Genomic DNA, 26908 nt, shown 5'->3' with positions numbered 1-26908 from the left:
TTTGAATTCTTGTGAAAATCTACAAGTATATTGTAGCACTAAGTATGAAGAAATTATGACCTAGTAGCAGAAGTGCTCCAAACACCAGTTTCTAAGATGATGCGTTATATAGCATCGTGCTTTTGTGATTATAATGCGTATATTCTTGGATTTGTCAAGTAAAAATACAGTTTGTGACTGCGTGCATTCTTTACTTGGGCATGGTGATGAAAAATTCATATGAATAATCATGTTCTCTCCTCCCACGCTTCATACGAGTGAGGTGCCATACAGTCCCTGTGAGGCTGAAATGTCAATAAAATGCACTGCAAGGCTTTGTAATTTAAATTCTACAATGCAGTCTGTTTGTTTCTTGCAGCTGACAAGTCACTGAGTTCTTGTGGCTACAAGTGCTTTGTCTGGTAGTCAAGACTATAGAAACAGGATTATCAATTCATCCTGTTTCTTGTTGTGTTTATCTAGATAATGGTGAATTATAATGAACCCTATAGAAATGTCTAGGTTCAAATCCTAGGAACAGAATGTGCAAAATTTGATAACTACATTGCTGAATTAACAAATAGCTTATACGGTATACAAACAAATATACACTCAGTGGCCACTTTACTTAGATACCTCCTGTGTCTAATAAAGTGGCCAACGTGTGTATGCTTGTGGTCTTCTGCTGTAACCCATCCACTTCAAGGTTCAATGTGTTGTGTGTTCAGAGATGCTCTTATACACACCAGTGTTGTAATGCATGGTATTTGAATCACCTTCCTGTCAGTTTCAACCAGTCTAGGTATTCTCCTCTGACCTCTCCCAACCGCAGAACTACCGCTCACAAGATTTTTTTTGATTTTTTGCACCATTTTCTGTAAACTCTAGTTCCCAACCTGGGTTCTACAGTCCCTTTGTTTAATGGTATTGGTCCATGACACAAAAAAAAGGTGGGAACCCCTGCTGTTGAGATTGTTGGGTGTGAAAATCCCAGATCAGCCGTTTCTGAGATACTTAAACCACCCGGTCTGGCACCAACAATCATTCCATGGTCACAGTCACTTAGATCACATTTCTTCCTCATTCTGGACAACAACTGAACCTCTTGATCATGTCTGCATGCTTTTATGGATTGAGTTGCTGCCACGTGTTTGGCTGATTAGATGCTTGCGTTAATGAGCAGGTGTACCTAATAAAGTGGCCACTGAATGTATAATCAATGTTCCTTTAACAAGGTAGGCATGAGCTTGGTGTTCACGGCCTTCTTTTATCCTAATAGCTTTTGATTCAAATTTTTAAGTATGCCACTTTTGGGAGCTTCTTTACAACTCTTTTATGGTGTATTGAATATCATTTCTGTAATTGTTTTCCTCTGACTTGAAGTGATGTTGTCAAATTATTTGTCATTATTGAGACTACTAGTCTTTGATATATATGACAAAAAAGAAAAACCATTACTACTACATACAGACCTCTGGACTGTTGATGGGTTTTGCATGTGCTGTTATCTTATTCTACTATTGCAACTTTCTTTAAGTGAATTACGTGTCCCTCTTGTCTCTTCACATGAGCTGAACCATCATTCAGTGCCATTTGCTTCTGCACACCTGCGGTTGTAGCTGAACATTTATTGATGTACATAAATTTGGAGACTCCACAAGGTCTGAACTGTGACTTAAACTTGAGACCCTTATTGACCTATGGGATGTTAATTATGTTTTAAAAATATAGAAATTTTCACTGTTTTGTTTCCCATGACCTACAGATTAAAATTTTTTGCTGACATTCGCTAGCATTCTGCAAGCTTGGTTGGAAGTTATTTTTATGTGCAAATAATCTAGTTTCTCCCTAGGCCACATACAGTGAGAGTTTGAACTGTTCTATCCCCCAGCAGCAAAACTGAGCATGTCCTTTGCCGAACATCAGGACACTTTATGTTGAAGGTCATCCTGTGAAGGTGTAAAATTTTTGAAAGGACTTCCTGTCATTTTGCATTCTGCTGACCTATTGCCAGAAATTTGAAGGATCACACCCACCTTGCTCATGGGCTATTTGTTCCACTCCCATCAAGGAGAAAGCTACATAGCGTTTGATGCCCAGACCACTAGACTCAAAAGCAGTTACTTTCCCCATGCAAAAAGGCTGATCAACACCTACACACGCTTATCCACCCTCCCATCACTACTTTATCAGTTCCTGTCAGAGTCACCTTATGTACGACACTCCTGTACTTAGTATCACTTTGTGTACATACAATCAATGTATATAAACTGTCTTATTTATTGATTGTGACTTTTTTATTATGTTCTTTATCTTATTATGTTTTTTCTTTGTGCTGCATCGGTTCTGGAGTAATAATTATTTTGTTCTCCTGTACACTTGTGTACTAGAAATGTCATTGAGCAATCTTGAATCTTGTACTGAATCACCTGAAGCTGCTATCAGATTCTCAAAGGCTTATGAATAGACTTAACCTTTCTTCTCCAAGCAGCAACAATGTGTAGGGACATGCTCAAAATATTGTATTGTACTTAAACACACACAAATGAATTAAAAGCAAGAGCAGGTCACTGAAGCTGATCTAATTGGAAATACAGCTACCTGTTCTTGATGAGCTGCAGATCCTTTCACTCTCTTAATTAACAAATATCTATTTACCTCTGCTATAAAACTATTCAAAGACTCTGCTTACACTGCCCTTTGAAGAAGAGAGTTCCAAAGACTTACAATCCTCCAAGAGGAAAAAGATACCTTATTGTCTGTATTAAATTGGGCAATGCCTTATTCCAGGGGTTCCCAGCCCTTTTTATGCCATGGATCCCTACCATTAACCAAGGGGTCCATGGACCACAGGTTGGAAAGCCCTGCCTTAATCTTACAGAGTGACTTTAAATTCTTCTACAAGAGGAACAATTGTCCACATCACACTGTCAAGACCCCTCAAGATCTCTTGCATTTCTGTTGTCTCCTCTGACTCTTCTAAATTTGCAGATATAAGCCGAGCCGTAACTTCCGCCACCTCCAACAGGATCCCACCACTAAGCACATCTTTCCCTCCCCCCCCCCCCCCCACTTTCTGCAGGGATCGCTCCCTACACGACTCCCCTGATTCTGAACTGACTAGCGAAGCCCAGTGTGGGAACCCTGGGGCAGGAGTGGCAGATGAGTGGGTAATTTCTTAGGTAGTTCTCTCCTTCTGCTACAGTGGGCACCTTGAAGTTTTCATTACCATCCCAAATGATCCTTCTCTATCTTGAGAAGTCATGGGCCTGAGGTTCTTTCGGGTCAGTGGGGATGTTGCACTCCAAGAAGGCTTGGAACACATTCTTGTGTATTTTGCCTGGCAATATTCTCCAACAACCAAGTTTAGTATTGTGTCAAGGAATGATGTGGCCTGCCTGACCCAGCTCAGAACTCAACACTGGGGATGTTGGCCTTGGATCTTTACTTATCCTTCTAGTAAATTTGGAAAACTTTTCCAGAAAACATTGGAATACGTTTCCAGTTCCTTGAGATGTCTGTTGTTGGTAGCTCAAGAAACAGAAGGTAAGGATTACAGGTGCTCAGTAGACTGTATGATGGGTCTTGCTTTTCAGATATTTTTTACTCCACAGCTAAAAAGCTGTCTATTGAAGGCAGTAGTGAATTTCATCACTAAGATTTTATCATGTACCTCTTCAGTGCACAGTACAGTGATTTGATCTATATGAACAATATGCAAGACAAACTTTTCACTGTATCCTGGTATATATGACAAAAATAAACCAATTCCAAGCAGACACAAACATTTATCTCTCCTGTTCATGTCCTGTCGTCCAGCCATTCTTCTATCCATGACAATATATTAGCTCCCATAAAATGACTTAATTTATTGTTTGAAAATCTAGGTACCTATAATATATCCATGGTAGAGTAGTGACTAGCATAATGCTTTACAGTGCCAGTGATCGGGGTTGAATTCCTGTAGCTGTCTGTAAGGAGTTTCTATGTTCTCCTGACCACATGGAGTTCCTCCAGATGCTCTGGTTTCCTCCCCACATTCCAAGGCGTAAGGGTTAGCAAGTTGTGGGAATGATAAATTGGCACCAAAACCATGGCAGGCTGCTCCCAGCACATCCTCAGGCTGTGTTGGTCATTCTACTGACCTCGTAGTGTGTATGTACAAAGTTATACAGCGAGTTTAACACTTCCTCAAAAGTTACCTGAGATGGAAGGTTCTATTGAGAACTTTTACTTGTGAAACTGCAGAAAGTAAAATATGTATTAAATTCGAGGTAGTATCATCGCATGCCTGAATGTACTGAAGCTGTCGGTTATTCTCACAAATGGTGTTAACCAAGGTAATAAACATATGCAATACACCATAACTATGCAGTGTAAGCAAGATAAAAGTTATGGCGCAACAATATCTTAATAATGGTAAATAAAAATAATGCTTCCTTCAAAATATATCTATTAAATATTTACCAATATTACCAAAAACAAGACTTACAGATATTGCCATTTCAAGGGCAAATAAAGAAAGGATGGAGATGTGTGTTTTCCACCAAGTGCTTCAAATCGAATTCAGAAACAAACTTGTGAAAACTAACCCATGCAAGAAATGATATAAAAACAGCTTGTGTATAGGAAGTGATGTTCATGCAAAACAAACTGCTCTTCTAGACAGCAGAATAGTCATTAACACAAACAACACATTTCACTGTATGTTTTGATGTACGTGACAAAATAAAGCTAATCTGACCTTTTTAAGTATCCATGGTTTTCCTTTATTTCCATCTGTTATCCCAAAATGAGAGATCCTAAATATATGATGGTCACCAACAGATGTAATAAGAAATTCAGAATAAACTTTTCTCAGAAATAAAAATAAGAAACTGCTGTATGACTTGGTTAGGCAGTATCTGTGGAAAGAGAAGCAGTTATTGCTTCAGGTGGAAGCCTTTCATCGGAACTGAGAAAGAGAGAAAACAATAGAGGGAAGGTGGGAAGGGTTGAGGCTGCATGGCTTAATGTGGCATCTGAATGACAGATTCACTTCTGTAAGTATCACTTCTTTGTCTGAGTCATGTGTTGATATTGGGAAGCCTGTGGGACTTGCCGAGCAGGTTGTTCTATACAAATGGGAGAGGGCGGGGTGGGTGTGTGGGCAAAGGCACAGAGACTACAGATGTTGGAATCTGGAGCAAAAACACAAAAGGCATGAATGGTTAAGATGTTGGAATCTGGAGCATCAAAAGGCATGAATGATTAAGAGGGGTTTAGTGATATGGGTCAAATGTGGGCAAATGGGACAAGTTTGGTGGGCACCATAGTCAGTAAGAGAAGGCTTGGCAGAAGGGCCTGTTGATATGCTTTGTTACCCTGTGACTCTGATTCTGGAGGAGGAATGGACAGTTAACTTTTCAGGCTGAGAGCCTTCATCTGGGAACCTGTACTGGCGTCATTCTACAGATAAGCAATGGAGAGCATCCTGACAAGCTGCATCACTGCGTAGTGTGGAAACTGCACTGCGGTGAACTGTGGGGCTCTACAATGGGTTGTCAAAACCAGCCAATCTATCACCGGCACCAGCCTACCCACTCTTAAGGATATATGAGCAAAAAGGTGCCAGATAAGTGCCAGTAACATCATGAAGGATACCACCCACTCTGCTCGTGGACTTTTTATCCCACACCCATCAGGGAGGAGGCTATGTTGCATCCATGCCTGGATTCCTAGACTCAAAACCAGTTACTTTCCTCAATTAGTAATGCTGATCAAAACCTCCACCCACTAGCCCACCCCTGGACACCCCAATTGCCACTACTTTATTATTTCCTGTCATTCACCTTCTATACAGACACTCCTGTGCCTGGTGTCACTTTATGAATATATATTTTGTTCCCCTTTACACATGTGTACTGGAAATGACATTAAAGAACCCTTAGACAAAACTGAGCCAAAATAACAGGCAGAAATGGTCAGTTCAGACTGAGGGTAGCAGACACCAACAGAATCAACAAACTCATTCGTACGGCCAGTGATGTTGTGGGGATGGAACTGCACTCTCTGACAGTGGTGTCTGAAAAGAAGATGCTGTTCAAGTTGCATGCCATCTTGGACAATGTCTCCCACCCACTCCATAATGTATTGGTTGGGCAGTGGAGTACATTCAGCCAGAGATTCATTCCACCGAGATGCAACATAGAGCGTCATAGGAAGTCATTCCTGCCTGTGGCCATCAAACTTTACAACTCCTCCCTTGGAGGGTCAGACATCCTGAGCCAATAGGCTGGTCCTGGATTTATTTCCTGACATAATTTACATATTGCTATTTAACTATTTATGGTTTTATTACTGTTTAATTATTTATGGTGCAACTGTAATGAAAACCAATTTCCCCCGGGATCAATGAAGTATGACTATGACTATGTTCTAATACAGATAGCTTTCTCTCTTTCCTATGAAGGGAAAAGGACAGGTGACGTGTTGGGTTGTGATGAAGAATCCTGAGCTGAAACATTGACTGTCGATTTAATTCCATAGATGCTGCCTGATCCACCGGGCTCCTGTTGCTCCAGATTTCCAGTATCTGCAGTATTGCTTGTGTCTTCTCTCTTTCCTGTTTCAAATGAAGGGTCCCAGACCAGAAATGTTAACAGTTTCTGCAGGTGCTGCCTGGCTTGCTGAGTATTTCTAAGCATTTTCTGTTTTTCTTTTATCTGTGTCTCCAGGATTTTTTTTCTTTTTTTTCCACAGAATGTTAAGAATGTGGAACTTGCTGTCACATAGTGTATTGCTGCATTTTAATAGAATCTGGTTAAGACTTATTTTTATTTAGTTATTGAGACGCAGTGTGGAATAGGCTTTTTCGGCCCTTTGAGCTACAGTGCCCAGCGATCCCCAATATAACCCTAGCCTAACCACAGGTCAATTTATAAACTGAGGGAGAAGGGAATAGAAGAGCATACTCAGAGTGAGTTATAAAATGGCAGGAGGTTTATGTAGACCAGAAACCCATCAGACTAAGTGGCCTGATTCTGGGAAAATTCTATGCTATACATGTTTTTGAAGGTAGTTGGTGTGGGAAAGATAGGAAAGGAACATTGAATCAAAGAATGCCCTGAGCAAAATATCTGCATAAAGTGGAGAAATGAAATCTATAAGAACATTTGAGTACTGTAGTATCTCTATAACAAAGAACCCCTTTAATCAGAGAAGGGGATCTAAATAAGAATGTGGGATATGAATCAAAAAAACAGATGCTGATTCTTGGTGTAAATGATATTGAAGGTTCCTGGTTTAAAAGATTGTCTTCAGAGCCAGTGCTATCAACGAGGTTTCCAGAGGACAAAGATTAATCCAAAAGCCTGCTGTTTTCAGACTCCATTTAGTTCTAACATGGTCTTCGTTGTCGGTTGTTTTTCTTCCCCCCCATGAAACCTCTTTTTGGACAAATCCCCAGGTCTTAGATTTCTGAGTTTTTCACCCTTATTTCCTGCAGTTAGATTAATTTTTTTTTATCTGTAACTGAAATTTAAAAAAAATGTTTCTGATGTCTAAAGTTACCATCTGTATAGTCACGTGAAAACAGTACTAGGCTGTAGGCATAACTAATTTGAATTTGAAGTTGGGAGGAAATTAAACTGAAGGCCCTGAAGGATTGTATTGCATTTTGGTGTCAAGTTGCCATCTGTTTCATTGTTCTATCTTATTGCTTCACATGGGAGGAATTAGCTTTTATACCAATATCCTGTTTTCACCTATGCGTTTAGTTTGTTTAGTTGAATACAGTGTTGAATTCTACTGCTTTGAGGACTTTGAAGGATTCAAGGCATTTCCTTTGTTCATTAGTCTTCTAAAGTGAAAGTCTACAGAAAGTGTTTGAGTGGATACAGCCCAGCCCAGTCCATCACAGGCATAGCCCTCCCCAACACTGAGCACAGTTACAAGAAGGACTGCCACAAATAAGCAGCATCCATCATCAAGGACCCCCACCATGCAGGTCATGCTCTCTTCTCACGATTGCCATTGGGAAAGAGATACAGGAGCAAGAAAATGAATCTCAAGGTAGTATATGGTGACATATGTAGATGGTATGTAATGAAGTGGCCACTGAGTGTATGTTTGTGGTCTTCTACTGCTGTAGCCCATCCACTTAAAGGAACATCCCTCACCAAGGACTCCCACCATTCAAGACATGCTGTTTTCTCACTGTGGCCATCGTGCAGGAGGTACAGGAGTCTTAGGTCCCACACCAGCAGGTTTAGCAAGTTATTATCCTTCAACCCTTGGGCTCCATAACCAGCATGGATAGCTTCACTCATTTCAATGCTGAGCTGATTCCACAACCTATGGACTCATCTCCAAGGGCTCTACAAATATTGTTCTTATTTATTTATTTGTTTGTTTGTTTGTTTGTTTATTTGCACAGATTGTCTTCTTTTGCACATTGGCTGTTTGTTAGTCTTTGTGTGTAGTTTTTCACTGATTCTATTGTATTTGTTCTACTGTGAATGCCTGCAAGTAAATGAATCTCAGGGTAGTATATGGTGAGATTTATGTACTTTGATAATAAATTTACTTTGAACTTTGAGGATAATGCTATAAAAGTTTTTGAAATAGAAAGAGAGGTAAATTAAGTTATCTGTAACCTTACAAACAGTCCTCAGGTCTTCATAATCCGGACTGTCCGTTAGTCAGAAATGAACAGAAGCAGTGTGATGAGAGAACGAGTGGGCCTAGGAAGAGCAGTTGCCAGCCAGTCTCACTGATTTGGTGAGTGAACAAGTGAGAGTGCTCAGCATTCCCAACTCTGTTCCCGTTGTTGTGGCTCAGGCTGGGTTGGGAAAGAGGGCTCATGGAAATGCCCTGTTCCCACCCAGCAAAAGATAGCTCCAGCCTTGCAACAGTTGACAAATCCATCCTCACCCGTCTCCCAAACCCTCATTTGTATTTATCTGGTGTCCATAAGTTAGGTGTTCGGGAGGACCTATAATATTGAATGTCAAAAATAAGAAAGGATTCTATGCTCTAACAAGTTGTCAGTTCAAAAATTCTCACACAAATGCATTTGTGTCTAAATACTTGAATATCTTTTCTATGTTTTGTAAAGTGCTGTTATACTACATTGTACAGCTTCTTGGATATTGTACCATGCAGACGAACTTGCCTAATAATGATATAAAAACGCCTTTTAAATCTTGTGTTTTGTTTTGGCAGACGGTTGGATGATAACATTCGAACAGTAGTAAGAGGACAGACGAATGTAGGACAAGATGGCCGACAGGTAGATAACCAAATTTTTTTGATTTGGACTCTTATAGACTGTGTAATGCATTAAATCTCTACACATACCTGAATGAATACCCGCAGAATTAAATTTGATGGTATTTAATTAGCATATATTTATTTATTTGGAAAATTGATTGTTCCTTTGCACCCTATGTTCCTTTGGCACTGAAATAGTATTGGTGAACAAAGTTAAGGAACAAACTATTTTTTGAAGTGTACTAGCTGCTATGTCTGATTTTGCTCAGGTTATTATGTGGGTAACCATAATGTTTGCATTTATTTCCACGAGGTCAAGACTTAGACCATTCTTTGTGAACAAAATCTAAATTAAGTTTTTAATTATTTCATGAATAATAATATTATTAGGGGTTCTTCTCCAGCCCTTTACCTTTCCTACCCACTTGGCCTCACCTAATACCACCTCATTTCACTCCCTGCACCGTTTTATTCTGGCAGCTTCCCCCTTCCTTTCCAGTCCTCATGAAGGGTTTTGGCCCAAAAAGTTGACTATTTATTCATTTTCGTAGATGCTGCCTGACCTGCTGAGTTCCCCCAACATTTTCTGTGTGTTGCTTTGCATTCCAGCATCTGCAGAATCTCTTGTGTTTAAAAGTATGCAGTTTAAAGTTACCAATAAAAAAAGTATGCACTGAAAATAAAACATGCATACGAAGATTAGATTTGATATTCTGTAGTTCTCTTACACAGGTATGTAACCTATGCACAACATGTAAATATACTTAATTTCAATTTTGAAGTGTTTCAGAATGCACATTATTTCTTTGTATTTGAGTATGGTTTAACATCTACTGTGAGTATGCATTGGAGACTTGCAAGTCCAAATGGGAAACACCCAAGACGGTAGTGGAGAATGGTAGAATCCTTTGGGACTTCCAAACACAGACTGATAAGCAGGTAGAGGCCAACCAACCAGACAGAGTAAAACTGGACAAGGAACAAAAGAAAGCAATAGTAATAGATGTGGCAATCCTGAATGACAGCAACATCAGGAAGAAAGAATATGAGAAGCTGGAGAAATACCAGTGCTTAATAGAAAGGATGTGGAAGGTTAAAACCAGAGTAATCCCGGTGGTTACAGGAACACTTGGGGTTGTGACACCTGGACTGGGAGAGTGGCTCCAGCAAATCCCAGGAACAACATCTGAGATCTTGGTCTAGAAGAGCGCACTACTAGGAACAGCAAGGAATCTGTACTGAACCCCCAAGCTCCCAGGCTTCTGGTAGAGGACCCGAGATTGAGGGAAAATACATATACACACCCTTAAGGAGAGAGAGAGAAAAAAAAAATTATATATATACACGTGTGTGTGTGTGTGTGTGTGTGTGTGTACTCACAACTGTGGGAAAAGCATTGCTTTTTGAGACTAAGATCAGCAAATTTTAGTTGTGCCTTGTTAATGCTCATATCAAAACTGTTTTGAACAGGGAATTGAAGTTGCTCAAAATAAAAGGATAGATCAGATATAATAATTGTTATCCAAAGGGTGACGACATTTTCCCCAGCAGTTATTAATGTCACCTCAATTACAAGCAGACTTAATTTTTGAACTAATAATCTTATGTTGTTGTGTGGAACTGCTGGACTCAGAGACTTGAGTAGCATGACTGGATCTCCTTTTAGTTCAAATTATGTGATCACACACCAAGTGGAGTGATTAAAAATTCAACGCAAAATTGAATATCAAGGGTAGATGGTTACTCTTGCTTTGGCCATTGCCTGGGACTTGTTTGGTATGAAATGTTATCTGCTAAATACTTAACTGTTGATGCACTACATGCTGGCGTGAATTATGAGTTGAGTTGGATGTTCAGCTAATATCGAGGAAGATCATGAGAAAGCATATAAAGCAGGGGTCCCCAACCTTTGGTTCACGGATCCATTGCTTAATGGTTATGGTCTATGGCATAAAAAGGTTGAGAACCCCTGATCTAAAGACAGTTGGATCTTGAATGATGGTGTTGTGTGGCATTTGACACGATTGTTCACAATCTGTTCTTTGTTCTCAGGAATTGGATGAAGTTTCAATGCAGGAACAAATGAAAGAAGAGCAGTGTAGGGCATTCAGCATGGCTCCTTCCAAGACTGCTAAAAGCCATGAACACATGAGTTTCTGCAGATGCTGGAAATATTGGGCAAAACACACAAAATGCTAGAGGAACTTAGCTTGCTGAATTCTCCAGCATTTTGTGTGTGTTGCTAAAAGCCATGAGCTCTTCCCTGTGCAAACAGTGCACAATGTAAAATTCAAGTGCATGGGGTTCCTGCATGTGGATGTCTGCGAGAGTATAATACAGATTTGACATTGCTGCTGTATAATTAGGATATACTAAAGCAGGGGTTCCCAACCTGGGGTCTACAGTTAATGCTAGGGATCCATGTCATAAACGGGGTTGGGAACCCCTGTGCTAAAACAACAGTTTGGTTGTGGATGTAAAGAAAAAACTTTAATGATTGAAGGCCTGTTTGAAAGTAAGTTCAGGGAGCAGTTCTTCCTCGAGACCCTATTAAGAAACCTGTCTGAATTTAGGGCAGTACAGTAGCACAGCTAATAGTACTGTTGCCTCGCTGTTCCGGCAACCTAGTTTCAATCCTGACCTCCTGTGCTGTCTGTGTGGAGTTTGCATGCTCTCCCTGTGACCACGTGTGTTTCCCCTGGAAGATCAGGTTTCTTCTCTAATTCCAAAGAGTTAGTAAGTTGATCTCTGTAAGTTATCTCTGGCATAGGTGAGTGATTGAATATAGGGAGAGTTTTAAAAAAAAGATCAATGGTGCTGTCTAAAGGGCCTATTCCCATGCTTAATGATCATGACTTTAAGATATCTCTGATAAACTGGATAAGGTCTTCTTCTTTCTTTTCATGTATTCTAAATGCTCTCCTTAGTTTTCTTAGAGATGAAAGAAAAGTTTTCTTTCATCTCTAATGTCACGATAACTTGTCATCCTTTAGAAAAGTGGAGTGTCTGTCTCAGCAGATGAAACTTGTCCCATTGAGCCTGTTGCTTTAAGAATTCCTTCCATAGTGAGAATCTGCGTGTAAGATGTATTGCATCAGAAATTAGTTCAATAGCATTGAAGCTCTGGGAATTGGTGTCTTTTTGTTGCAAGCAGCATTCATTAGGAAATCATTTCTTGTGGCCCCAGAAAATGCTGGCATGGGTCCCCGGCATGTTATTGGTATGCATGTTAGAATTTTTAACTTGAGTTCATCCAGGTTCCTTCTGTGCGTTGCTCATGATTTCCAGTATCTGCAAAGTCTCTTGTATTTGGAATTTTTAACCCATTGCTTTGGGGATAAAGGAAACAAGTCTTTTTTCTTTCATAGCTCCAGCTGATCTTTTAAACCTCAGCAGATATCACCCAGGAGTATATTTTCTCAATGTTAATGTGGTTTCTCTGGCAAAACCCAACATACTCCTGGAGAGGGCATCAGTGATCTCTGAGTCTTATGTAAATTTAAAGGGGTAATTATTGTAAGCTGCAGAACTTGTGTAGATGAGTAAGCTGTAATTGGTAAAAGGCTGTATAACAGACCTTTCAGGCCCTGATAACTGTACCATCTCTGGCAGTGGTGTAAATCCTGCAGGAAATGGAACGAAGAAAAAACAAACGAGGAACAGATCAGTTTACTATACTGTCTTCTTACACGTTACTACTTCCAGATGTCGGTTTTGCACAGTACAGAGCTTCCTTTGTTGAATTAACTGTGAGGTGACAGTCATCTGTTGGCTTTTCCAAATCCCAGTGTCAGGAACAGACAGTGGATTATTTAGTCCAACAGGTACTTGTACTGGTCCCTTCGCATAATAATTCATAAATACATCATTCTAGCACGAAAGAAGCCAAATTTCAATTTAAACTGATGGCAAGTTAGTATTTCAGTTGCCTTTTTAAAAACAAGCACCATTTCATCTGAATTGGTGATTGATACTGGCAAGCCTCCATTTATTACCCACTCTTTTGAAGCCTAAATAGTTGGCGCTATTCAGCTGATTTCTCAGCCACTGGCATACATTAAGAGCCAACCAACTGGGCAGGACTCATTTCTAAAAGAAGATTATTGAATTGTGCAGAGTTGAGAAATTTACATTTCATTTTGAGTAAAAAGAATGACTTGCCTGAGGTCATTTTCTTCTGAACAACTAAGCCAGTAGATGGGGGAGGGGGATGAACGGTGGAGGACCGATGGAACTCATGGTCTAAAAGAGTGACCAAAACACACCGTAGCAACATTTTAAAAGTATCTGGATGACCACTGGATGTAGTACAGCCTACCAAACCTCAGATGGGCATGGATGGTTGATAGTACAGATATAACTGCTTGAGCTTCCAGAACAAAAATAACGTACTTGTGTGGTAAATGGCACATTGGAAGCTGGAACTACCACAAATGTACACACACATGCATGTAGCTGTAGTCATCACAGTAAATGTGTCCGTAGGTAGCTAGCTCTATTAAAATGTGTTTTAAAAATGCTTTAAGCTTCAGTTTTTAAAACTATATTTAATAGCTTTCAGGGTTGCAATTTGCTGTTAACATACTTATTTCATTGACTCCATCAGTAATCTTTGAAAAGTTGGCATTAATATTATTGCAAACTTTATGTTAAGTGCAAGGAGTATAGCTGAAATCTTCAACAAAAATTAATCATATTTTAACTGAACTTGACTGATTCCTGTCAGTATTTGCTTCTCACGCCTTTACTTATTAATAGCCATTTAACCAGTTCCCCTGCTCTCAGGTTAAAACATCTGAGCTTGTTGGTGTGTTCACAAAATGAGGAATTTGGGTAGCATACACGAGGAAATCTGCAGATGCTGGAATTTCAAGCAACCCACATAAAAGTTGCTGGTGAACGCAGCAGGCCAGGCAGCATCTATAGGAAGAGGTACAGTCCACGTTTCGGGCCGAGACCCTTCGTCAGGACTGAGCATGCCTGGGTTGTAAGGAAACCTGCTTCATTATACAAAGCAAAATGTTGCTATGGTATAGTTGATTCATTTGCCAGTGCTTAATATAAAAGCAAATTTCAAGACATCTGTGGTAAAATTATTCATCATCAGACAAGAGTCTGAAGGAATTTCTCCCTATGCCACTTGTGTTAGAAACAGCAAGTAAGATGATAGTTAATAACTAGATAAACACCTGTTAATACTGGGTGTTCCTAAAATGTAATGGTACAAATTTTCAGTAAACCACAATGGTTTTTCAACAATCAGGCAATGTAAATATCAGATCAAGTAAACATTTGGTAGTAGCTGTATAATCTAGGGCAGGGGTTCCCAACCTAGGGTCCACGGACCCTCGGTTAATGGTAAAGATCCATGACATAAAAAAGGTCAGGAACCCCTGATCTAGGATATAAGACAGGAATATATATTCTGAAGTTTAATAGAATCTTTTAGAAATTTGTTCAGGTTTAAAATTGGTTGCGGTTACAGGAGTGAAGGAGTAAGTTAAACATGATACAGTATAACTTAGTTTCTTGTGTTTTAATGTTTTAAATTTATATTGGTGTTTAGTTCTTTGTTTTTCTTTTTGGTGTCTTGGAATTGGGGGGATGATATAAACGAGGTGTTTCTCCTGCAAAGATACATCTATGGCAGTTGTATTCTTCTATGATAGACTGATAGGAAATAGCTTAAAGTCCCCATACTTTCAAAGTTCTGAAGTGAACTGAGATTGAAAGGAGCCAGGAGGTGTGATCCTGCAATTTCTTGCACATTTGTTGCTAGTGGATGGAAACGTGTTGGAGTATGGGAATGGAAGTAAAGTGGAACCAGCTTAAGTAATGAAGTAGCTGACATTATTTATTGTCTGTGAGAATTAATGTGTGATTAAATGCATTAAATTGTTATTAAAGCAAAATACTTTCATTAAATGTTTCGTACTTAACCTGTGAACTTGGAGATACATAATTGTTACACCTAATGATTGCAGTTGCTTCAAGGTTATATATAGATATATATATAAAAAATCAGGATTTATTTACAGTAGTGTGCAGGTATATCCTTTAACTGAATGCTTTCTTAAAACGAGACTCTTCGTGCATGTTAATGATAATGTGTGGATTGGTTTTAAACAGTTCTACTAAACTGTCCTTGCTTTTATTCAAATAATCTATTTTAAAGGCTAGATTAAATTAGTTTCTGTATGGCTTCTTTGAAGCAATATTTTTGTGTAAACATGAGAGGACAAAGAAAAAAATATTCAGGAAATGTTTTTACTGAGAAGTTCCAAACCAAACACATTTCAACATCGGTCTGTAAAGGCAAATCTTTTGAAGTTAGATTCAGGAGCCATCAAAAATAATATTCACCTTTTTGAGCATGGTCTATTGTAGATCATGTTTTTGGTGTGAATAAGAAGCAGATGTGATAGCTGACATGCGGTGTTTTTGTCACTAATATCATTACCTTTGGAATGGATATGTTGGAAGCAGTGGTTAAGGGTGAAGAGAAGTTCATCTGTTGCTCCAGCCATTCCTATAATGATATTTTGCCTCTCAGGACGACAAATTAATATTGGACTAATTAATAGGAAATGAAAATGTGATATTTGAAACTTTTGCTTATGTATTTTTAAACCCGTTAACCCCCATGGAGTATTGTGCTGGCAAATCTTCCGGGTGTTATCATTTTATTATATCTGTGATTGGGAGGTTGTGTGAATCATTGTGTACAGCAGATTCTAGTGATAGATTAGACTTAGTTGCAATGAGAGCCTATGACCCTATAAATCCCTGTACACTGAAGAGCATTGTGGTAAATCCTAGTGGGAAATGGAGGGGATTGCACGGATCAATGGTAGCCAGTTTTCCTGGAGAAGTGGAAGGAAGTTGTGAGGAGGGGTATTCCTCCCTCAAAGTGGAAATCCTCTCTCAAAGTGGATATTGTCATCCTCAAGCTTTCTGTGCCTGAATGATCTTGAGGGAATTTACTGAACACAGGAGTACAAAGCCTCTTAGTGAAGTTTGGAATTATAAGATGGAAAGCCTAGTTTGTGTGATTTTTTTCAATGCCAGCAGGTCCATGACAGGCTTCATGAAAAGCATTTCTTTATGGTGCTTTTCACACCCTTATTATCCCATAGTCCTTTATATCCATTGGAGGACTTGAATAGTTTCTAGAATATATTAAGGAATTTGGCAGCATATTTGGGCTTAGCAAGTTTTTTCCAAGTATTTTGATTGAGGGTCAGAAAGTGAACAGGATTTCTGGGATAATTCACTTCAAAATCATTTATGGGCTCAGTTTAATATATAATCCAGAATACAGTGATGAAATGTCAACATTAATGTTGTTCAAATCTATGGAATGCCACGTAAACCTACAATCTTCTTGCTCAAGTGAGAATGTCATTCCATTGTGCCACAGCAGAAAATTTGCAACCAAACCTGATTTTCTCTCTACCTAATATCTGCACACATCCATTTATCATATATGCTGAATGTACTTGTGGTTTAACCTGAGACTTCCTCTATAATGGGCTGCTTTATATTTTGGAAGCAAACTAGAAGGCATCTCAATTTTGTTGTCATTATAGTTAAAAGTTTCCTCATTTCCATCAATAATTGAATTGTTTCCAGAATGAATGGTATCCAGTGTCATGCAACATGGCCAAGGAGGTGCCAGTACCTTATCGTCCAAAGACCACCTACTGTATGTAACCCTAGCATTCATTTCCCATGAAAACCAGATGCTCCCTTGTTGTGTACAACTGTTGATGAAGCCTTGCATTTGTAAGGTTTGCAGTGAGCCATGTAAGTTCAAGATGAAATTTATGAAATGTCTCTGGTTTCGTTTTGAAATCAGAACTGCTCCAAGTTCAACTGCTGGTTTTCATAGCACTATGATATGAGTAAAATAATAGCAAGTTATTTTAATAAAATAATAGCTGACTGGAGAGATGAGACTCTTCAAAATAAACTCCTAATACTACCATAGCTTAGGATCATTTTGAGAGGGGCAGCCGTGGATATATTTTTCAATTCTTTCATTGTGCAGTAAATGAATATTTCATGGTAGATTTTACCTTTTTTGCATGCTGGGACTTCTATCAAATATAAATTTTGTTACAAATTAAAATTATGAAGTATAAGAATATAAGTTTATATTCTTTGGATTCTTTACATTAGCTTACTTTCAAGAACTCTAACTCGTTGTCAGTATTATTTCTCTTATTTATTATAATTTTTGTTATTGTATTTGCTCAGTTTGCCTTTTGCACATTGGTTGTCAGTCTTTGAGTGTGGCTTTTCATTGATTCTGTTGGATTACTTTGTTCTACTGTGAATGCTTGCAAGAAAATGAATCTCGGGGTAGTGTATGGTGGCATATACATACTTTGATAATAAATGTACTTTAAACTTGTATTAAAAATAATATTAGTTTCAATCTTCAAGAAAAAGGTACTGGCAAAAAAGGATTGACATAGAAACTACCCCTCTCCCATCCCAAACTGAACATATTTTAGTGTTTTTTTTTTTGTTGTTGCAATGGAATTTACTTTCAAGCTTTGAAATACATTTTTTAATCTCACTGATTATACAACAGGTTTTGATGTTCTATTATTTACAAGATAAATATAATTGTAGTAACAGCACACCTATATGCCTTTGTGTTATGAGCCGTAAAATCAGGATTAACCTGCTTTTCATTTCCATTTTTGTTGTTTAGTTTGTGCAGATTGTTGGGATGGAAGTCTCATTTTCCTGTAAGAAACCACTCATTCTGCACTGCAAAATGAGTTTCAGCTGAGTTCAACTACACAGGACCAGAGTGCCCATAATTATGTGCTGTTTGGCACCATATAGATAGTCTCATTCAAGAAGCTAGAGATGTCTGAGTGTATCATCCTAAATTTGGTTTAGAGGGGTTTAAAAACAAAGCAGTGATTGGCTGGACTGGTTTATAATGGTTGTAGAGGCTAGGATTCCACATGCGGTATTAACCAGAAACATAAGCATAGATTATGTTCAAGCCAAAGTAACATTGGAGCCAAGGGTTTACTGAGGCTACACAGTTTGTACATAACTTATTTATCAAAATTTTCTAAATTACACTCTTAACAAAAAACATATTCTGTTATATATGACCTCTAAATGACTTTACTGGGATCGTTTTTTAAAATTAAAATATTTATTCATGTTATCACAAAGAACAAAAAAGACAAATTTGGCTTTGTATTCAACCAAGATAAATGTAGCCAATGCAAATGTAATTGTGATATGTGTTCTGAATCTGATACTCTGACTGCTGCACGTTGGCTCTCATTTTCAGTGCTGGTTTCAATCCATAAATTAGTAAAACAGGGGAGTAGGTCTGTTTTTCTAGGACAAGGTTACTGAAGTTTCCTATGATTTATATTTCTTTGCACTTTCACGTACTTTGTAAGGAGGCTGCCTCGGAATGAATTGGACAGCCTCATTGATTTGTGGAAGGACAGAGGAGCAAAAGAGAAACGAAAATGAGGTTGGGTTGGGTGGCCTTCTGTAGTCATGAAACAGCTAGTGACCTGCATTTTGTTCATAAATGATAGAAACTACTGCCTGACTGATTATATTTTATCCATCTGCCTCATCCTAGTCATCACAGTGTCAATGAGGGGTGCTGGGCTGAGTTGTGATTGGGGGGGGAAGTATGTTGGGGGAGGGGTAGGAACTAACTCGGACTTTAGTCGAAAGGAATGTTCAGATGGAAACTTAAAAAGAGAATTCTTTGTCAGAATATTCCCTCCCTGGAAAACATGGCGATTATAACGGGTGGCTCCTTGTAACACCCAGCTATCTAAATTCCAAAAATTGGATTCCAAAAGACATAGTGAGAGTTTATGGCATGCAGGAACACAAGAAATTTAATGCTTTTGAAAATTAGAAGGTCAAGAGGTTTGTACCAGTGTGTCTTGTATTACAAGGCATAAGAACGTGTATGTCATCTTAAGAACAGTTCCACAAAGAAATTATGTGCTTGTTTCTTAACCCCCAAATACAACTAACCATAAAAAGGATTGCCTTATTTTTATGCTGCCGTCAGAACTGGGACCCTGGTAATCAGACATTCTTGGGTGTTGGTTATAGCTTGTGGCTGTCTTGCCCCTTTACCTTGAGAATGTGGAAAATCCCACACAGTGGAATGTGTTTCCTGTGCACAGTGAGTAGGCTGGGTCTCTGGTCCTGTAGTAAGCACTAAGTACTTTTCCACACGGTGAAAGGAGCATTCCTTCCCCAGCAGCCATCAGAGATCAAGGTTGTCTGTTTTTTAAGAAGTAACCTGGTGTCAGAAAAGATTAAATTTATCTGTAAAAACGCTCAATAAAAGAAAGTTTAGGAAAAATAAAGTAATGCAACACACTGCATGAGGAATTCAGTAATGTTAGGTTTATTGATTAAAAATCCAAATGCTTCATTACTTTTCACCGAGGTAAAGTGTAGGATGGGTGATCTCTTTGGTCCTTTCAATTTCTTACCAGTCAGGCTATGTTAAAGTTGTCCCTTTAAAGCCCAAACTTTTTGAACTGGATGCTTGGATGAGTTGCAGTTTTTAGACTAGATGCCTGAGAAGCTGGTTCCTCTGGCTAGATTGTCTCATACTAGGGACACAGGCTCAGAAGAAGTAGTTGGAGATTTAGGGCTTGGATGAGGAGAAATTCCTTTACTCAGAATTGTGAATTTTTTTAAAGAGCATTTTCAAACTTGAATCAATAGATTGTTGGGCACTAAGGAAATGGTTAGGTGAGGGGATCAGGCAGAAGTCTGAAAATGCAAACACGAGGAATTCTGCAGATGCTGGAAATTCAAGCAACACACATCAAAGTTGCTGGTGAACACAGCAGGCCAGGCAGCATCTCTCGGAAGAGGTACAGTCAACGTTTCAGGCCGAGACCCTTCGTTTGATTTGGAGAGCTTGGAGGATGAATCAGAATCAGGTGTATTATCACCAGTATGTGTCGTGAAATTTGTTAACTTAGCAGCAGCACTTCAATGCAATAAATAATATAGAAGAAGAGAAAATAAATAAGTAAATCAATTGCAGTATGAGTATATTGAATAGATTAAAAATCGTGCAAAACCAGAAATAATATATATGGTTTTTTAAAAAGTGAGGTAGTGTTCACGGGTTCAATGTCTATTTAGGAATCAGATGGCAGAAGGGAAGAAGCTGTTCCCGAATCACTGAGTGTGTGCCTTCAGGCTCCTGTACCTCCTACCTGATGGTAACAGTGAGAAAAGGGCATGCCCTGGGTGCTGGAGGTCCTTAATAATGGACGCTGCCTTTCTAAGACAATGCTCCTTGAAGATATCCAGGGTACTTTGTAGGCTTGTACCCAAGAATGAGCCGACTAAATTTACAACCCTCTGCAGCTTCTTTCGGTGCTGTGCAGTAGCCTCTCCCCTATCAGAGAGTGATGCAGCCTGTCAGAATGCTCTCCACGGTATACCTATAGAAGTTTTCGAGTGTGTTTGTTGAGATAACCAAATCTTGTCAAACTCCTAATGAAGTATAGTTGCTGTCTTGCCTTCTTTATAACTGCACTGATATGTTGAGACCAGGTTAGGTCCTCAGAGATCTTGACACCCAGGAACTTGAAACCTCATTCTCTCCACTTCTGATCCCCTCTTTGAGGATTGGTATGTGTTCCTTCGTCTTACCCTTCCTGAAGTCCTCTTTCGTCTTACTGACGTTGAGTACAAGGTTGTTCCACTTGTTGGCATATCTTGCTCCTGTATGCACTCTTGTCTCCTTCTGAGATTCTACCAACAATGGTTATATCATCAGCAAATTTATAGATGATATTTGAGCTATGCCTAGCCACACAGTGATGGGCATAGAATGATCAGAGCAGTGGGCTAAGCACACATCTCTGAGGTGCACCAGTGTTGATTGTCAGCGAGGAGGAGATATTATCACCAATCCGCACAGATCACGGTCTTCTGGTTACGAAGTCAAGGATCCAGTTGCAGAGGGCGGTACAATACCCTGCACTTAAGTTTTCATCTATTCTTGTATTCTATTTAAGAATACAATGAAAGCCTTGGGATAAGGGATTGGCTAATTAGGGCTGAGATGAGAAGAAATTCCCTGACTTGGAGATTTATGAATCTTGAGAATTTTCAATTCTAGAAGTCTGTGGATTCTTAGTAAGTACAAGTCAAGTGGCTCAAGAATCTCTTAAATGAATACCAGTGCCATGCGTGCAAGGTGGGTCCTTCATTGGACTTCATGGTGCAGCAGTTAGTGCTGCTGCTTGCAGCTCCAGAGACTGGGTTCAATGCTGATCTGTTGGAGTTTGCTCATTCCTCCAGTGATCCATGTACGTTTCCTCCGAGTGCTCTGGTTCCTCTCCCAGTCCAAGGAGGTACCGTTAGGTTAATTGGCAATGACAGATCGCCCTTTGTGTAGATAAGTGACAGAAAGGGTCAGAAGGCGATGGCAGGGGATAGAAAGTAAATTGAAGGACTACAGGGAAATATAGGAAAATGGAATTGATTTGATCGGGTTTCCTTTAGCTGGAGCTGAAGATGCTCCATCTGCATCATAATATGTGAGTAATTTCTGCGTTAAACTGCTTTGTAGTGGGATAGTGATTGTGATGTTATGTTTGGCCTTTGGGTTAGGAAGGGAAATAATGGTAAATTTTTATCATTCCTGCTGGTTAGTTTGCATTCTTTTGTGGGTGTAGGTACATTGCACAATGACAGGGTTGGATTATGCAGGCTAAAGCCCACCTACATGGATAGCAGTTCACTAATTCTCACTGTCACAGCTCCTTTGTGAATAACCAAAATGCCCAATGCATATAGAATAAATTCACTTCAATGAATGGACTCCTCTGGAGCAGATAAGGAAATATAAGGAAAAAAAGGACAAAAGAAAAGGAGAGAAAGAAAACAATCAAATGCGTTTCTAGTATATTGTGTCCAGCAGTTTTTCCAGAAATGAGTTATTCTTCTGTGACAAAAGGACTATAAGCAATTATAGCATAGTCAGAACAGCTACATTTTTGTATGGCAGGTTCAAGTACAAATAGCTGTGTGGTCCATGCCGAAGTGCATCGTGTAGAATACATTTTACTAAATGTTACGCAGGCAGAGCTACTTCATGGAAAACAGAGGGGCAGTAGCAACAGTGGTGTTTATGTATTGCAGATTTGCAGCTGTCAGGCTTACATGAACATTTATAAATTTCTTTTTAAATCATCTACATGGAAACACTTCTTTTGATGTCAAACTGACTATCAGTATGAGTTTGAGTCCATAAATACACCCAGTGGCCAATTTATTAGTTGCCTCTTGTATCCATTAAAGTGGCCACCGAGTGCCTTTTGCTGCTGTAGCCCATCTACTTCAAGGTTTGACGTGTTGTGCATTCAGAGATGCTCTTCTGCACATCACTGTTGTAACGTGTGCTTATTTGAATTATTGTCACCTTCCTGTCAGCTTGAACCAGTCACTTAGATGACATGTCATCCCCATTCAGATGTTTGGTCTGAACAACAACTGAATCTCTTGACCATGTCTGCATGCTTTTGTGCATTGACTTGCTGCCACATGATTGGCTGATTGGATATTTGCATTAAAGTACAGGTGTACATAATAAAGTGGCCATAGAGTGTAAACATTCAGGATGCATCTGTGGGAGAAAAGTAGTTATAGGAAAATAAAGGAGGAAAAATTATTTTTTCCTACAGATACTGGTTGACAGCGGAGCTCCTCTAGCAGATCGTTTATTGCTTTAGGTTCCAGTTTCTCTGGTCTCTATTTTTTTCCTCCACTTTCTAATTGTCCATCATTGAGAAACTATTCTAATTGGCCTTTCATTAGAAACAGTGACAGCTTCCAATCAAAATGTTGGGGTTTCAGCTGCTGAATAATGAATTTTCTTGGTACCTGGAATCTTGAAAATCTCTGAAGGAGTTCAGTGGATAAGTCAAGTGTCATTCTGCTCTCACAGAAGTGGAAAATTTAACATTTAATGTTGCCTATTTTGTTGCTGCTAGGTACAGCGGCATGCAAAAGTTTGGGCACCCCGGTCAAAATTTCTGTTACTGTGAATAGCTAAGTGAGTAAAAGATGAAAAAAAAAGTTCTATTTTATCTTTATCAGTCCACAAGACTTGTTTCCAAAATGCAACAGTCGGCCCAAGAATCTCACAGAACAAGAAGCCTTTTGCAGGGAAGAATGGGCAAAAATCCCCCAAACAAGAACTGAAAAACTCTTAGCTGGCTACAAAAAGCATTTACAAGCTGTGATACTTGCCAAAGGGGGTGTTACTAAGTACTGACCATGCAGGGTGCCCAAACTTTTGTTTCGGGCCCTTTTCCTTTTTTGTTATTTTGAAACTGTAAAAGATGGAAGTAAAAAAGTTTTCTTGCTTAAAATATTGAAGAAATGTGCCATCTTTAACTTTATGCCTTTTGTAAATCAGTTCATCTTTTATTTACTTAGCTGTTCACAGTAACAGAAACTTTGACCGGGGTGCCCAAACTTTTGCGTGCCACTGTAGATAATACTGAATAAAGTAGTTGAGTTGTGTAAATGAAAGCTACTGAAGGCTTGCAGAGGAAAATTGAAGTTTGTTGATAGGGAAAGGCAGTAGGGGAAATCATGTAATGTAAGAATATCAAATTAGAAAAGCAGAGCAAATGGCCTGTCTTGTGCTGTATATTCTATGTAATTTGTAAGTGAATTCACACAACCTAGCTGAAACATTAATTGAATGCCTGTTTATACAGCCAAGTGAAAGAACAGTTTTGTCTGGCTAGAATTTCATTGGGCAGGTCTAAACACTTGCTCATCAAAATAAATACCTACATTTTGTTAATGAACTATATTGATTTGAAAATGTGATTACTGAAATTGTGGTGTTTATGAACATAAGAAGTGTTCCTTGTTCAAAATATATTGGAAATATTTTAAAGTCTTGCATGTGCCTTTCAAGCATTATTGTGGCTTTGTTCAATTTGGACCCTATAGTCAGTTGTACATAGTATTTTGCTTAAACCCTTAAAATGTCAATGGATGTCTGTTTATATGTATTCACTATCAACCGGAATGCGATTTGTTTTACATTTGGCTCCTTATCATCCAGTTGAATTAATTCTCCATCAGAGTTGCGTGAAAATGGATTTGAATATCAAGCTTGCCATTTTCTCTGGAATCCTTAAAAAGAAAAAGCTCCTGTCTAACATTCAAGACACAAGAGCACTACTTGTTGTTTTGAATGACAGCCATCTGGGTTTGAGATCTTGTAAATTTGCAGAATTCCACAGCCTACTGCCCTTGGCAGTTGACATTTCCAGATCACAGTTCAAAATGTGCAAGTTGGGTATAGTTAAAACCCTAGAATAATTGACTTACTGTTTCATAGGAAAATGGCTGTTAAATCAGTGTGTTTCCATTGGAAAGTGTGTGAAGTACAGAGGGTAGCAATGGAATATGATATGATGTCCTTAATATGTAATTACTGGCTTTTGTCCTGCAGTGTTTGTGTGAATGAGTGAGAGGTAACATTTTCAGGAATAAAACCCTGTCTATGGTATTGGATATTTATTTGGAGTATGGGGTAGAATTGCTTGATAATTCTGAGATTGGATTTCATAAATAAGCAATAAAAAAAAGGAAGATTTTTTTTCCCCCTCTAAGTCTGGAAGTCTGACATATGAAAGAGAAGATGACCTTGTTTAGACTGGAAAAGCGACTCATCCGTTTTTACTGATCACCATTGTATTTGAAAACGGGCTCTCCTTGGTAATTATTCCAGGTTCAGACAAAATCGGAAGCTGGACTGTCAGTAATTAGACCACAGCAGCAGAATGTAAATAAGATCAAATAAAAATTATTACAGCTAATTAACAACAGATATTTGAAACTGAGCCATGGGGTTGTTATTTGTTACAGATTCCGATCAGTTCAGTAAAAAGAAATTGGGGGGGGGGGAGGAGAAATCATGCAATTAACCATTTGAGTGCTGAATTTTTGAGCACGTATTTTGAAAGAGAAATGGTTTGTACTAAGATATCCATGAATGAGGATACTAATGACACTTTATTAATCAAATGATCTCCCTGAATGTGCAGCTATTTGCATAAGTATGGTTTTTCCCAAAAATCAGAGTAGCCTGCCCCTGTATTCTTCCTTGTATCTCAGTGGAGGGATTCAGCTTTGAATCAGCCAGAACTGCCCCTCATGGCTTTTCCCAGTAGAGCTCCCAATATTATTGGTAACGCTGTAGCCTGCTGGTGGGAATAGGCAGTTCATGTTATGAAGGAAATGTTGGAGTTATCTTTGGGTGCACATTTTTATTTTCCCCTGCAACACATTGGTTATGATTGGCTCAAGACTCAGAATGGTTCAATTACTTATCTCTTCACCCCGTTCTGCACTTCCGAGATCGATCAATCCAAGAACACATGGCGTTTCTTGGCTTACTAATTTCATTGTCGCTTGCAAAGACTTCAAAGCTTGAACACCCACAACATTTACTCTGGCAGTGTTAAACCCTCATAGCGCTTGTAACCTAGTAATGGTGAGATTGTTATTATAGAGAGGAATTCTGCCAGTTTTGTGAATTTAATAAATTTGATAAAGGAAGCCATCCTCCTTTCATATAAATGGTTTGAACATGCACATTTTTCTCAACTGAATCTGAATTAGAATCAGGTTTATTATCACTGATGTATGTCGTGAAATTTGTTGTTTTGCACAGCAGTATAATGCAATACGTAACATATACAACAAGTTACAATAAGAAATGTATAAAATTATGAATAAATAGTGTTCTTGAGGTTACGGACTGTTCAGAAATCCGATGGCAAAGTGAAAGATGCTGTTCCTAAAACGCTGAATGTGTGTCTTCAGGTTCCTGTACCTCCTCCACGATGGTAGTAATGAGTGGAGGCCATGTCCTGGATTGTGAGGATTCTTAGTAATGAATGCTGCCTTTGTGACCTTTCAAATGTGTCCTACATGGTGAGGAGGCTCGTGCCCTTATAGAGCTGGCTGAGTTTACACTTCTGCAGTTTTTTTCTGATCCTATGCATTGACACCTCCATACCAGATGGTGATGTAGCCAGTCAGAATGCTCTCCATGATGCACATGTAGAAATTTGCTGGAGTCATTAGAGACATACCAAACCTCCTCAAACTCCTAATGAAATAGAGCATCCAGTGCACGGCGGTGAGGACAAACAATGGAAGTTGGGAGATTGCCCCACCATGATAGAAGGCATACTGTTAGCAGCAGGAGTTTGGGTCAGGCTGGAGTCGAGGTATGTGCATGACTGGTGGGAATATGTTGGGGGCAGTGAATGGTGAGGGGAAAGAACGGGAGAAAGTAGAAGGAACGAAGAGGATGGGGTGTGAAGGGGAAGTGGGAGAGTGAAGGAGAAGCAGCTGAGAGAAGATAAAAGAAGGAAAAAGACATTGAGATGGCAAGCGAGTGAAAGGGAGAGAGAATAAAGGGGTGAAACTGAAAGGGAGGGAGTTAATGGCTGCCAAGGGTGGGTTGAGTAAAGGAGGAAGCTGCTAAGAGGGGAATATTGAAGGGGGCAGCTAAGGAAATGAATGAAGGGGGAGTGCTGAGAAAGAGTGCAGAAAATGGGGGAGTAATGACTGTTGAGAGAGAGGAGGTAGC

At 39.1% G+C, this 26908-nt stretch overlaps 1 protein-coding gene across 3 annotated transcripts in view; it reads left to right on the top strand.

Moving 5' to 3' along the window:
* vps53 (VPS53 subunit of GARP complex) overlaps nucleotides 1-26908 on the top strand; it is a 271204-nt gene that overhangs the window by 24630 nt on the left and 219666 nt on the right. For all 3 annotated transcript variants that reach the window (XM_072243137.1, XM_072243138.1, XM_072243139.1), the window contains exon 4: nucleotides 9184-9250. In XM_072243137.1, coding sequence (XP_072099238.1) covers nucleotides 9184-9250 — 67 coding nt within the window. The remainder of the gene's footprint in view (nucleotides 1-9183; nucleotides 9251-26908) is intronic.

Source organism: Mobula birostris, chromosome 25, assembly GCF_030028105.1.
Source record: "Mobula birostris isolate sMobBir1 chromosome 25, sMobBir1.hap1, whole genome shotgun sequence".
NCBI lineage: Eukaryota > Metazoa > Chordata > Chondrichthyes > Myliobatiformes > Myliobatidae > Mobula > Mobula birostris.
Note: the sequence above shows the minus strand (reverse complement) of the source record. Positions and strands in the feature narration are given on the sequence as shown.